The sequence below is a fragment of the Euleptes europaea genome, chromosome 1 (genome assembly GCF_029931775.1).
Source record: "Euleptes europaea isolate rEulEur1 chromosome 1, rEulEur1.hap1, whole genome shotgun sequence".
Lineage (NCBI taxonomy): Eukaryota > Metazoa > Chordata > Lepidosauria > Squamata > Sphaerodactylidae > Euleptes > Euleptes europaea.
Window position 1 is genome coordinate 97,865,255 of NC_079312.1, and position 14,065 is coordinate 97,879,319.

The 14,065-nt window shown below is 42.8% G+C and overlaps 1 protein-coding gene across 1 annotated transcript in view; it reads right to left on the bottom strand.

Moving 5' to 3' along the window:
* The window catches only part of NR3C1 (nuclear receptor subfamily 3 group C member 1), an 81,018-nt gene that overhangs the window by 21,420 nt on the left and 45,533 nt on the right, over window positions 1-14,065 (bottom strand). Inside the window, exons 4-5 of the mRNA XM_056854033.1 lie at window positions 10,819-11,097; window positions 4,064-4,208 (exon numbers count right to left, since the gene is read on the bottom strand). Coding sequence (XP_056710011.1) covers window positions 4,064-4,208; window positions 10,819-11,097 — 424 coding nt within the window. The remainder of the gene's footprint in view (window positions 1-4,063; window positions 4,209-10,818; window positions 11,098-14,065) is intronic.

Genomic DNA, 14,065 nt, shown 5'->3' on the forward strand with positions numbered 1-14,065 from the left:
TCGGGCCAGGTTCTCCCCCTGAATTGTCCCTAGAACATTGAGAAAAAGAATTGGAAGGAGAGCCCATGGGGGGGGGGAAGAGGGGGACCCGCCCATGGAAAGGGGGGGGGAATCCTGTATTGGTAAGCCTGGAAGGCTTACCATTGTCTTTGCAGTGCATAATTTATCATATCATCAGTTTCCTGCTGAGTAAAATGGCGGATTCCCGCCTCTTCAAGAGAGGGGGGGTACGTTACCAACTCCAGGCCAGGAGAAAGCGTCCACTGGAAACACGGAGACAGCCGCTTGACTAGTCGCGGGTGCTCTCTCAGCTGCGGTTGCAGGGGAAGAATAAGGCTTTTTCCCCCTTTCACTTTGTGGCCGATTGCTTTTGAAGTGCCTGCAGGCTTGGAACCGCGCCTCTTCCTCCCGTTTCCATGCCTTACCGGAGCGGTCTTTCGCGCCTTTTTTGGCGCTGACTGCTGCGGCTCAGCCTCCCCGCTTTCCAGAGCGGCCTCTGTTTCATTCCCTAAGGGCTCGCTATTGCGGCTGTTGGGAGAATCAGGGAGGTTTTTAGTCGATTGTACCAGTCCTAGCTGGTAATCTTCGACCGATAGTAAATTGTCCTCCTGAGGATTAATGGCATCCGCCATCTTGGAACGTGATCTCCTCAGCTAACAGAATAACACACAGCCGAAGGTGAGAGACACACACGGGGAAGGTTGGGGGGGGGGGAGAGAAACACAGGGGACTTAGATAGGATAGAATTAGAAATTTTAGGACAGGAAGGAAAGGAACTAAGGCTAAGCTACACTGACTGAGCACAGAGCTGCGTCAGAAACCTACTTTCCCCATACGAAGGCAGGAGGAAACTGGGCTGCTCCAGGCTATTTTCCCGCCAGGAAGACAGGAAGTTTGATTTTAGTCCTGCCTTCCCCGGATGGATCAAGGAAAATAACCCATTGCTCAAGACGCCTGGAGCCTCAGAGGAGAAAGTCGGCATATAAAAACCAACTCTTCTTTTCTTCATCTTGCCACCATATTGACAAGGCAGTTTAGGAGAGGAAACTTCATTAGTATGCCTAGAATCTGTAGCATTCCTGATGACATCATCAGGAATGCAGTGATGTTCCCAGTTCCTGAGAGCTCAGATTGTCAAAAAGCTTGTTTTATTAGAGCTGCAAACTATTCTCATCCCACCCCTTAGTTTGTTCAAACTTGAATGTGACATGAACTGGGTGGGGTGAACACCACCTATATCTAGAATACACTTCATGAAATGTATACTAAGTACCCAAGTGCTAGACAGCACTGTAGTTTAAGATTAGATCTAGCAACTCTTTCCAATAACAGACAAGAACAATGCAGAACAATGCACATCCTTCCTCATAATATTTTGTTGTGTGAAATATTTAATGCAGGTAGAAAATATTAAAATTTAACTTGGCTTGCATTTTAGCATTAAGTCCATCAGTTCAAAACTTATAGGAAGCACACAACTTTCACACAAGATTGAAATACAGAAGTAACATATTCTTAAGGCATACTTGATTGTTTCAATGAATTTTCTTGGAAGGGCCACAGGAAATCTATTCATATTATTAGGATTCTGTGTTACAATATTAGCTACCCAACAGTACAGGAGTTATCTTCACGTATTATGCAGAGCGCATGATATAGAAGGCATCTGAAGGAAACAGCTTATTCAGGAGTGGCAGAGACATTTAATCCTCTTAACTTATTATGACAAAAGGATTCATAGAAGTAAAAAATAGGGTCAGGGTATCCAGACCAATATCAGTTAATATAAATAAACATGCTATATAAACTTAAAGTGACTGATACTGAACATGTATTATTGCCTCTTAACCTGATAATCCAAGTATTTTTAAATCAACACAACATCATATTAAAATGAATAAAACATGATACGGTGACTATAAAAGCCAAATGTAACAAGCAGAGACTTGCAACAAAAAAAATTCACAGCTAAGGGTGGGGTGACAGTCTCAGGGCAAATGCACCCACCAAAGCGAACACCTCCCCTCTTCCCTTCCACTCTTAAACTGAGTGTCGAGATTTCCAGTTGCCGCTTAAAAAATCATTGACAATGAAAGCCTAGCTAGCATTATATGCTTCTCAGCCCATTGACTTCAATGGACTCACTCTGCTTGAAGCAATAATTTTCAAATGAGTATGTCTTAACAATGAACACATGAAGCTGCCCTATACTGAATCAGACCTCTAGTGGATCAAAGTCAGTATCGTCTACTCAGACCGGCAGTGGCTCTCCAGGGTCTCAGGCAAAGGTTTTTCACATCACCTACTTGCCTAGTCCCTTTAATTGGAGATGCCGGGGATTGAACCTGGGACCTTCTGCATGCCAAGCAGATGCTCTACCACTGAGCCACAGCCCCTCCCCTAACAATGGGGCCAGGGTACATCAACAGACTTAGAAAAGCGTAACTCTGCTTAGGCCTACACTATGGAGGAGGACCAGAGACTGGAATCAGACTGCGAGAGGCTTCCTTCAGGTTAATTACCAGCCACAAACTGCAGACGTCTCACCCCTGCATTCTGGCCTTTACTGCCAACAACCATGGTAGCATACAGACACAGCCTTGGGTGGAGGGGAGAAGGGCAGGAGTTGTTTTAAATCCTCAAAAAAAGATTTCCTGCATACATCTGAGGCCCCCACAATCTATACAGCCTACCTGCTCTGCTCCCTCTCAATCTATTCAGCCTACTTGCTCTGCTCCCTCTCCACTTGAGAGAAAGTGATGATAACAACGCACGGAATACTTGCTCCTAAATGTTATAAGGTACATAAAGGTAAAGGTTCCTTGTGCAATTACCAGGTCATTCCTGACCCATGGGGTGACATTACATCCCGACGTTTTATAGGCAGACTTTGTTTACGGGGTGGTTTGCCAGTGGTTTGCCCCAGTCATCTTCCCTTTACCCCCAGCAAGCTGGGTACTCATTTCACCGACCTCGGAAGGATGGAAGGCTGAGTCAACCTTGAGCTGGCTACCTAAAACTAACTTCCGTCGGGATCGAACTCAGGTCGTGAGCAGAGCTTGGGACTGCAGTACTGCAGCTTACCACTCTGCAAATGGCCCTTATTTCCCACCACCGCTTTTTGCTGTTAGAAACCATGTTGCCAAAAGCACCAACACCACAGCATACTTGGTTTAGTGGAATATTTGATAATAGCTAACCATGTTCAAATAATAAGCAGTCTAGTGAGAATACAGATACATATGTTAAACTATTGCTACATTTTGTTTCCCTCCATATATTTTATATTCCATCCTTTTCCTGCTCTGGGCACAAATATGATGTAAAGCTTCCTATCACACCACTGAACTTGTCCTTCCCTCTACTGAATTTAGCCAAAAGATTGGGCAAAATACTGATTTATACATATACTGAATGGCACCAGTAAAGAAATACAAGCATCAGTCATTGCAAGAAGATGGCAGGATATGCAACTAATCAGCATTTTTCTTGAAACATTGGAAACATATAAAGAACTTCTACATGAAAACATGGTTTTTACATGTTTAAAATGTCACGCACCACTGCATGGGTATCCAGATGAATTTATGATTGATACGGCTAAAAGATCTTCAACTGAGTATTAATTGACAAGGCTACAATTATATTACTAAATTTTTAATACTGCAAAGCCTTCTACTAGACGTTCTTCCTGTATACCAGTACTGTGGAAAACTGATTTTTTTCTGAAGGAGACCCATCTCCCACCCACCCTCCCCAGACTATGATGGTATCACATTTGCCAGATTCAATAGATTTAATTATGTTCATACATAATGAATGTTAAAAATGTTAAAAATGTGTGTATTACTTCACCGAAATGAAGGGCAAATATTTATCCTATTCTATTGAGTCCTGTACAGTTTAATTAAAAAAAAATTAAATAGGAAACAGATTTTAAAAGTTAAGCATTTGCAATATTACTATGTAGCTTGTTAGAATATAAAATATTGTGCCAGCAAATATGTCCAGAAATTCAATCATACTTTAGAAATACAGTTAAAAGGACTCCAGAGCAACTTACTCATTGATGATCAAATCTGGTGCAAAACACAGCAGGCTTCCATTAGACTGCTTGTATGATCTCCATCCTAGAGCAAAAGCCATCAGAAACATCCACGAATACTGCAGAAGGGTCATTTGGTCGTCCAGGTGCAAGTTTCTGAAACCTGATTAGAAATAAATGCATAGGTTTTAGAACTTTTCCTGTCATCGTTGGTTCCCAGTAGTATTTTGACGTTTATAAACTCAAATGAAAAAGAACTCTAGCAGTGCCCCAGAGATTAACAAAATATATTCTAGCATAAGCTTTTGTTGAGTCACAGCTCAGTTCATCAGGTGTAGGAAGTGTACATCCATTAGGCTGATCCTTATACTGGAATAAATTCGATTAGTTGCCACTATTGTGCTGCTACAGACTAACACAACTGCCCACCTGGGATTATGGTTTGGACTGTTTCTTTTGTAATCACTTGAATGAAACTGCAACAGAAAAACATTACCAGTGGAGGGAAAAGATGGTGATCTGGAATGAGAAAGAGCCTTGGCTACTTACCGTGAAGGCTTCTTCTGCTCAGAGGGACGAAGGGCATCTTCAGAATGGGTGTTTCCTTTTCCTCTTTGCTCGGGAGGCAGGATTTAATATTTAAATTTTCCTTGACTACTGAGGATAAACACCCCCTGAAGCCAGTTAAAAACTTTCCAAGCCTTATATAGGTAACTGAGAAAAAACTTGTAACATTTAAGTCATCAGTAAGCTATGAACAATTAGTAGGAAAAAACGCTGAGAATCTGGAGAAGAGTAGTCTTAACGAGACTAAGGTTTAAGTGGTAACTGGTAATAATGAACCATGGTAAGGAATAATAGGAAAATAAAGCAGACGTCTGGGAGGGCAAGATGCCCTTCGTCCCTCTGAGCAGAAGAAGCCTTCACGGTAAGTAGCCAAGGCTCTTTCTCGGCTCAGAGGGACAAAGGGCATCTTCAGAATGGGACATACAAGAGCAGTCCCCGCCCAGGGTGGGTTAGGCGTCTTGTAATATACTTTGCAACACTCGTCTGCCGAATGCTGCATCTGAAGATGAGTATAGGTTCATCTTATAGTGTCGTACAAAGGTAGACACCAACGACCACGTGGCCGCCTTACAAATTTCATCTATGGGAGCCTGCCTGTCGAAGGCGGTGGAAGTTGCTGAACTTCTGACTGAATGTGCAGTTATGCCCCCCGGTATTGGTAGTTTGCTTTCCTTATAAGCTGTCTTAATGCACAATGAGATGGTGCGACTGATAGAAGCTCTTGACATGGGCTTACCTCTCTTTGGCTGTGATATGTTAATGAACAAGGCTTCTGAAGTCCTGATGCTTTCTGTTCTGGACATATAAATGTGAATGGCCCTCCTTACATCTAGTGTATGCCATGTCTTTTCCTTTGGAGTCTTAGGATTGGGACAAAATGAAGGCAGAACTATGTCCTGATCTCTGTGGAATTTTGTATTGCACTTAGGCAAGAATGAGTGATCGTGTCTGAGTACTACCTTATCCTTGTGAAAGGTGATGAGACCAGGGCGAATAGATAATGCACCTATTTCTGAGACTCTGCATGCCGATGTTATGGCTGTTAAAAATATCACTTTCATCCTAAGCCATTTGAGCACTACCTTCGAAAGAGGTTCGAAGGGGTTTTTTGTGAGGGCTGTCAAGACTGTGTGCAGGCTCCAAGTAGGGAACCCGTGTCTTGTTGGAGGATTGATGATGTTTAAACCTCTAAAGAATAATTTAACGTGAGGATGTTTGGATATTTTATAACCTGCCACTCTTGGAACGATGGTGGCTATGGAAGCTAATTGTCTGTGTAGTGTAGAGGTGGCTAAGCCCATCTGTTGACCTTCCTGTAAGAAAGACAAGATGCCAAGTGTTCTAGGTTTGAGTGGGTTAAAGCTTTTGCGTCTGCACCACCTAGTGAAGGCCTTCCATGTAGAATTGTAGATTCTTTGAGTTGAAGGTTTGCGTGCAGCCTAGATGGTATTAATTATGTCCTCTCTGTAACCTAAGTTGCAAAGTCTCCTCCGTTCAATACCCATATGGTCATTTTGTACCATCCTGGATTGGGATGGCATACTGGGCCCTGTATCAGAAGGTCCTGTCTGTCTGGAAGTCTCCAGAGGTTGTTGTGAGACATTTGAATTAAGCTTGGAAACCATGGCCTTCTGGGCCAGTAAGGGGCTACGAATAAGACGTGTGCGTTTGATGTTTTTATTCTCCTCAGCACTCTTTGTATGAGAGGGAGTGGAGGGAAAGCGTATAGCATTCCCTTGGGCCATGGAGCCGTTAGTGCATCCGTCTGTTCCGCCCCCTGTTGTGCAAATCTGGAGTAATACCGGGGCAGTTGGTGGTTCGATTTTGAGGCAAATAGATCTATTTGAGGTGTCCCGAACCGTTGTGTGATGTTCTGAAATATGTCCGGGTGAAGGGACCATCTGCCTCGTTTATTGTCTCCCTGCTCAGCCAATCTGCTTGAACATTCGTGACTCCCTGAATGTGTTCCGCCTGGAGTGAGGTTAGGTTGGTTTCTGCCCAATTCAGTATTTTCAGTGCTTCCTTGTGTAGGGCTGATGACCATGAGCCCCCCTGCTTGTTCAAATGTGCCTTTGCGGCCATATTGTCCGTTCTTATCAGTATGTCTTTTCCTTGGATCAGTGGTGTGAAGCTTTGTAGAGCTTTGTATATCGCTCTGATTTCTAACATGTTTATGTGTAATTTTTGTTCCTGGGGGTTCCAATTGCCTTGGGCTATGTGCTCGTGAAAGGTTGCTCCCCACCCAGTCGTGCATGTGTTCGTGTAAATTTGCTCTGGTATCGGGTAAATGAATCAGAGGCCCTTTGAAAGGTTGTTTCTTTGTGACCACCACTGGAGACTGTGTTTGACTTCCTTGGGAAGGAGAATGTTTGTGTCTCGTTTCATTTGAATGTCCCTTTGATAGGGTCTGAGTAACCATTGTAGAGGCCTCGAGTGGAGGCGAGCCCATTGTATGGTGGGGATGCAAGCTACCATGTGTCCTTGTAATTTGGCGAGAGCCATGAGTTTGGACACCCTGGAATTGTATGCAGCTTTGGCTAGGGAGGATATGAGGATGATCTTGTCCTCCGTCAGGAAGAGTTTGTTTTGCTGTGTGTCTATGAGAACGCCTAAGTGTTTTAGTCGTTGTGAAGGAGTTAACTTGCTCTTCTTGTGATTGATTAGGAAGCCGTGGCTTGTCAATTTTTCTATTACTTGTTTTGTGTGTTGTAGACTTTGTTGTATGGAATCTGCACGTACCAGAATGTCGTCTAAGTAGGGATGAATGCGTATGCCCTCCTTGCTTAATTCTGCTACCAGAGTAACCAGTACTTTGGTGAATACCCTTGGGGCAGATGTTAACCCGAAGGGGAGGGCTCTGAATTGGTAGTGCATTCCTTGGTAGAGGAACCTCAGAAAGTGTCGATGTTGTGGATAAATGAGGATATATAGGTACGCTTCGGTGAGGTCTATGGATGTTAGAAAGTCCATTGGTCTCAATGCCTCTGAAACTGACCTCAGTGTCTCCATTCGGAAGCGTCTCAGTGGGATGAATCTGTTCAGAAACTTCAGATCTAGGATGGCCCGCCATCCCCCATCTGTTTTGGGAACGGTGAAGAATACTGAATAGATTCCCAATGAGCGTTCCGAAGGAGGCACTATCTCGATCGCTTTGATGTCTACTAAATGTTGTATCGCTTCTGAAGTTCTTTGTATTTTTTGTTTGTTCTTGGATGTTGGGGATATCTGTAGTGTGTCTGCAGGTATGTGAGAGAACTCTATTTGATATCCCTGAAGTATTATGTTTTGAACCCACAGGTCTACATGAGGGGTCGACCACTGTGGTTGAAAGTGACTGAGCCTGCCCCCCACAGGCAGCAGGTCGGCGTCACTGTTTGGACTGTTGTCCAGGTTTATTCCCCTTGTCACTTTGAAAGGAGGAGAATTTTGAATTCCTATTGAATCTACCTCCCCTCCGAAAGGAAGTACGATTCTGTCTCCACTGATTGTTTTGACCCCATTGATTTCTGCGTTGGTCAGGCCTGAATTTTTGGAGAGTATGGTAAGATCGAAAATTGGTAGAATTGGAGGAGCTTTTAAAATCTTTGTGAAGAGACTTGGGTAAGGCTTGCTTTTTATCTTTAGTCTCCACTAGGATGGTATCTACTTTGTCTCCAAATAGGCGTTTTCCTTGATATGGATAGCCCATGAGGACTGACTTTGACCGGTGCTCCACCGACCAAGGGCGAAGCCATAAGGCTCTTCTAGCTGCGGCTGAGGTAGCTAAGGCTCTGGCAGCGTAAGCCATGGTGTCTAAGGTAGAGTCTGCCAGGAAGGAGACAGCTCTTAGAATTCTAGAGACACCTTCACAAGCCTGTTTTTCCTCCTGAGGAATAATTTGAGTCAATTTTCTGGCCCAGATAATTGCTGCTCTTGACACCAGAGCAGATGTAACCGAGGCCTTAATTGCCAGGGCGGAAGCCTCATGTGATTTTTTGCATGCCAACTCTGCCTTTCTATCAGCAGGATCTCTGATCAATGCCTGCCCCTCTTCAGTGACTGTGTCTGAAGTATGTAGTGTAGTGACCGGTGCTTCCACCGGGGGCACTTTGAGCATTTCTGAGGTGGCCTGATCTACATTATAAAACTTTTTTGATGTTACAGGGAACTGTTTTGAAGCCATTGGTTTCTCCCATTCTGACTTAATGAGGGATAGGAAATAATCAGGTACAGGTATCACCTTGTCTGGAATGTCATGCATGTGAAAGAATTCTTTCATCCCCTTTTTTCTTTGAGTGTTTGCTGTGTCAGTGTCATCTGAAAGATCAAGGGCTGCCAGGGTTTTAGACAATAGCAGAGGAAATTCCTCAGCGTTAAACACTCTAGACTGTTTTGGTTGTTCAATTATGTCTTCCCCATCCGAACTGAACTCGCCCTCCTCCCTTTCAGACATGGAGTCATCTCCCTCCTCCCCTTGCATAACCTGCTGAGCTGAAGTATCTTTTAGGGCTGCCTTAGTAGGCCACTTGCTGTCCCCGAGGTAAGTACTGTCAGCACTTGTTTGTTTTGGACGGGAACCCAAGGACGTATAGTCCTGCAATGTCTGGGCTTCCATGGCTGAGGAGGGCTGGGGATAGATTGGAGGAGGAGGGGGTTGGGCTGCTCTCAAGCCTTCTGTGAAGGCGTCTTTAATAAGAGCTGATAGCTCCGCTCTGAGGAAGGCTAGCCCGCCATCTTGAAACAGAGGGGGAGGAATCCTACCGGTAGCCGGTGTCTCCGCAGCCGCTTCACGTCCTTGCACTAAAGCGAGCCGCCATAGGACGAAGCGTTAGAAGGCAAAGGCGAGCCGCCAGCCTGCTGATTCTCCCCTCGAAGTTGTTGCACCGGAGGAGCGGCAAGAGCCGCTGTAGTCTCCGTGGCGCTAGCAACTGCGGGAACTCGTCCGCTTCTTTTCGGAGCGCCTGTGAGTCGGGTGGCGTCTATGAGGCGTTTAGCGCGCTTGCCGCTGGTCGAGACGACCCTTTTGCGCTTGCCGCTGCCTCCGCCGCTTGAGCCGATTTTATTTTTATTTTTAACCCCCGAGTCAACAGGTTGACTGGTGGAGGGTTCGGAAGGACCCGGCATAGCTGTTAGTAGGCTAGGGTCCAAATCGGCTGAAGCGATATAATCGTCTTCTTGCCGATCCGCCATCTTGTTTTGGCGGGAAGATTTTTTTTTTTGGCCTATCTAAGATAGAAATAGTATAGAAGATATAGCAATAAGTAGTATAGATGTGAAATTTAAGTATAGGAAAGAATAGATAAGGTAATAAGAGTAAAGATTTGTTCTCCTTGAGCTGAGAGCTGCTTAGAGGCTGCTCTCCCGATAAGGCAGGAAATAGAACTGGCTTCAGGGGGTGTTTACCCTCAGTAGTCAAGGAAAATTTAAATATTAAATCCTGCCTCCAGAGCAAAGAGGAAAAGGAAACACCCATTCTGAAGATGCCCTTTGTCCCTCTGAGCCGAGAACAACCCATTTATGCTTATTAACGATTAATGTGGAAATTGGCAACAGCAAACCTCTGCTATGGTGAAGCCAGGAGAGCACCCCATGGAAGTGAGCAGATGCTAACAGGGCAACACGCACTGTGAAAAAAAAAGTAAGCAATTATGCTGATTAGTAGTAGTGGGGCAAATCCTGTGTCATGGACTATGCTATAGCCAGGATTCAGGAAAGGAAGCAAAGATCTTCTTATGCTTCTTTGTGTTTCTGTTGAAACTTTCACCCTTCACTGCCTCATTTCCTCATCTATAATTTTTTCCAATGCTAAGCTTCACAGGCTGCATCAAACAGCTGCAATGGCTATATCTGAGAAATTACATTTCATAAAGTAATAATTAGCCAGCCTTAAACTTTTTAAAGAAAATTCTATGAAAGCTGCTGGCCAAAATTGAAAGATACTGCAGGAACAATGAAAGAGAACCAGATAATAAGCATTTTTTCATCTAGTAGCAGTTCTAAGAAGAAGGAATAATTCTTTTTTTTGTGTGCCTATTTTTAATCCTTCAGGCAGAACATACCACCACAACACAGTATGGTTCTCTGTGAATTCTTTAGTAACATTCAGGTAATTTACGGCCGCTCCATTACAATGACAGCATATACTGAGGAGGAATACAGTTGATGCCTAACAAACATATACTAACTACAATGTGACCATTATACATATATTACAGAAACATAATTACCTGGTATTGCCTTTGCCCACTTCACTGCCGCTACCACCTGCCTTCCTCCTAGCATATTGAGAGTTGACATTATACGCCATGTTGTGTCTGGTATTGTGCTGTCATAGCCGGAAAACATCACTTCTGGCTCAATGACTTCCAGTAGGGAAACCAGAGTAGGAGTAAGTTGTGGTAGGGAGACAGGAACTACAGCCTTGTTTACAGAACTTTCAGCAGTATCCCTCCCGGCAGTAATGTTGGACTGTTGAATTCCTTTTATTTTCTTCTTAGTCTTTCGAGCTAGGGAAGTATTTAAAAAAGTCAGTCAACAAAAACTAGAAAAATGCAGTTAATACGATAAATACTACCTCTCTTCACTTTGGCTACTGGCTTCTAACTGACTTCTTAGTGTTATTTGTATGAGCAAAAGCTGAAGCTCTGGATTAAACACTAAGAGAAACAAAGGACAACAGTGTATATGAGCATTAATACAAATCTTAACCCTGTAAAGGGCCTAAAATTAAATAGTTTCAAACTTGCCTTCCCACAGTACTAAATCATGACAAGAGAAACAAAAGACAACATTATTCGGCAATGAGTCAACAAAATAAAATATACACTATGGAATTGTGCATACGTGTGCATGCATTGTGCATTTCTAAACATGAATCACCATACCCAGGAAAATTTTGTTACTAGAACAGCTGGGCCAAAGATGAATTTTTTCCTTGGCAACTGCCTGTCGTTGTAATTAAACTATGGAATACATATGCCAGATGAACTGCTTGAAATGCTGCTTCACTAAATATTATTTCTAAAAAATACTTCCACAGTAACTATGTTACCTGAAAATCTTTTAACTTTCATGAATCATATCCTGACAATATTCTTTCAATATACAAAGGCAAACTTTAATTTGACTCTCTGCTTTGCAATTAGAATAAAAAGAGGGCAAGAAGGAAAACTAGCTATGGAATTGCAGTTCAAGATAATAGTGGCAAGAAATGGAATAGATTTGTATTATTTTCTAAAACTCTTTACTGCCTAACAGTATAATCCTAAAAACAGTTCTATCTTTCTAAGTCCTCTGAAGTCAATGGACTTAGAAAGGTCAAACTGTTTAGGACTTCATTGTCCGTGACAGTTCATACTCGACAATAGGAGGGATATGATGACATTAAGGTACCATCCATTTCAACTGCTTTAGTACTTTGGCAGCACCTGCCATAGCGGAAAGCACATCAGATGTACAATATCCTTCAGAGGAACTGTGAGTTTGGTGATCACACATACTCCAGAGGTGAATCTACACCATTAATAGTTCGGGTGGAAGAGAGGAAGCAGTATGAAAATTCATGCTTTTAAATCATTATCTTTTTACTTGTGGCATTCAATTAATGAACTGATAAGGGAAACAGTTAAAAAAACAATTAAGCTTCCTGGCTTGAACAAAAAATGTATGTTACTCATACATGTGAGGGTCAAACAGACTCCAAAGTCAGTCACAGAAATAGAAAACCTTGGAGTTTCACTGAGCATTACACCAGCTGCAAAGAAAAATAATCTATATTTCACAAAGTATGCCCTTTGGCTGTCTAGGAGTACAACGCCACCATGGAGAAAATTCAAGGAGTACAGCACCGCCATGGAGAAAATACAATCTAGGTTTCTAATTCAAAATAATTGGTGGTGAAAAGGACCTCAATCCTGTCAGATAATACTATGAGAATTACAATCGAGGGAGCACAAAGCAGCACAGAGCAATTCACCTCATTAAGGTTGAGGAATGCATGGAATATGGACTTGCAGAACACTGAATATGGAATTGCAGAAGACTGAAAACAGTTTGGTCATTTTTAATTTATTTCATTTCTTCAGATCATTTCACTGTACCTTTTGGCAGGACATTTTGCTAGTCACTGCCATTAAAATTATCCTAACATTTCACTTCTACTCCGCACTTTATACTGTACTTACATAGTTAATTATGTAACTACTTAAAGACAGATGGATTCACATTCTAGCTGTATCTGAAGAAGTGAGCTGTGGCTCACGAAAGCTCATACCCTGCCAGAAAATATTTTTGTTAGTCTTTAAGGTGCTACTGGACTCTTGCTCTTTTCTAATAGTTAATTATGGTCACTTCAGATTATTTCGAGTATTCTTTAATTATAGGAAATAATAAAAGGAAAACATTTTAACGTTTAAAACATTCCTTGTTAGTATACCTTTAAAAAAACACTTTCACATAAACATAATATCTGATCGATGGGCCAGGGGTTCTCAGAATTATTTTCACACAAATTCTGAATTGTTAATGTTCCCATTCATTCATTACTCAGCTCCCCGTTTCTCCTTAGACAGCAGATCTTAACAACCACAGTGGTCAAATTGCAGTAAAAGGTTTATAAAAAGAAAGCACATTTATCAAGTTACAAATTGGGCTTTAAAATCCGGTGATAGAATTGCAGTAAAGTATCTGTGAAGTAGCAGGACACATCAGACCATACTAAACCAAAACCTTTTTATGACTGCTAGAGATGCTAGATTGTATTTGCTAATTATGCGGGGTCTGTCACCATTATAGTGTTTGGCTCGGGGGGGGGGGGAATGTAACAGAGTAGAGAAAATTCTTTAGCGTTCAAATAATAGCAAACACAAAACATATGGCTCATTGACACTGCTCTACAACAGCACAAGCAGCCAACTATTTCAATAGCCAACTATTTAGCCTATTGCCTAAAATGGTCGCATAGCCAACTATTTAGCCTATCGCCTAAAATGTTTGCAGCAAATTTTCAGCTCCTTCCACCTCTTTATTTAGTGGTAAAGAGATTCTCCTGCTGGATAACAGCACTTTTCACATTTCAAAAGTGCGCTAGCTGTGTTAGTCCGTCTGTAGCAGTAGAAAAGAGCAAGAGACTGGTAACACCTTAAAGACCAACAAAAATTTCTGTCAAGGTATGAGCTTTCGTGAGACACAGCTCACTTCTTCAGATTCAGAAGGGTTCACAAGGAAACTCCAGGAAGTGCACAGTAGTCAGCGATTAAACACATTCATCCGTGCAGCTGGTGAAGCTCTGCCCTTCTCACTCATTCACTCACTCCAGCAGCAGCAGCAACTGCTCCATCGTTGCTCTCCTCCACCAGCAACAATCCTACAGGAGAAAGGAGCTGGAGGTAGGCTGCTATTACCCACTGGCCAGGAGCAGTGTATGCAGCATCTCAGAGCAATGGCACCTGCAAGAAGAGAGCAGCTCCTGCTTTG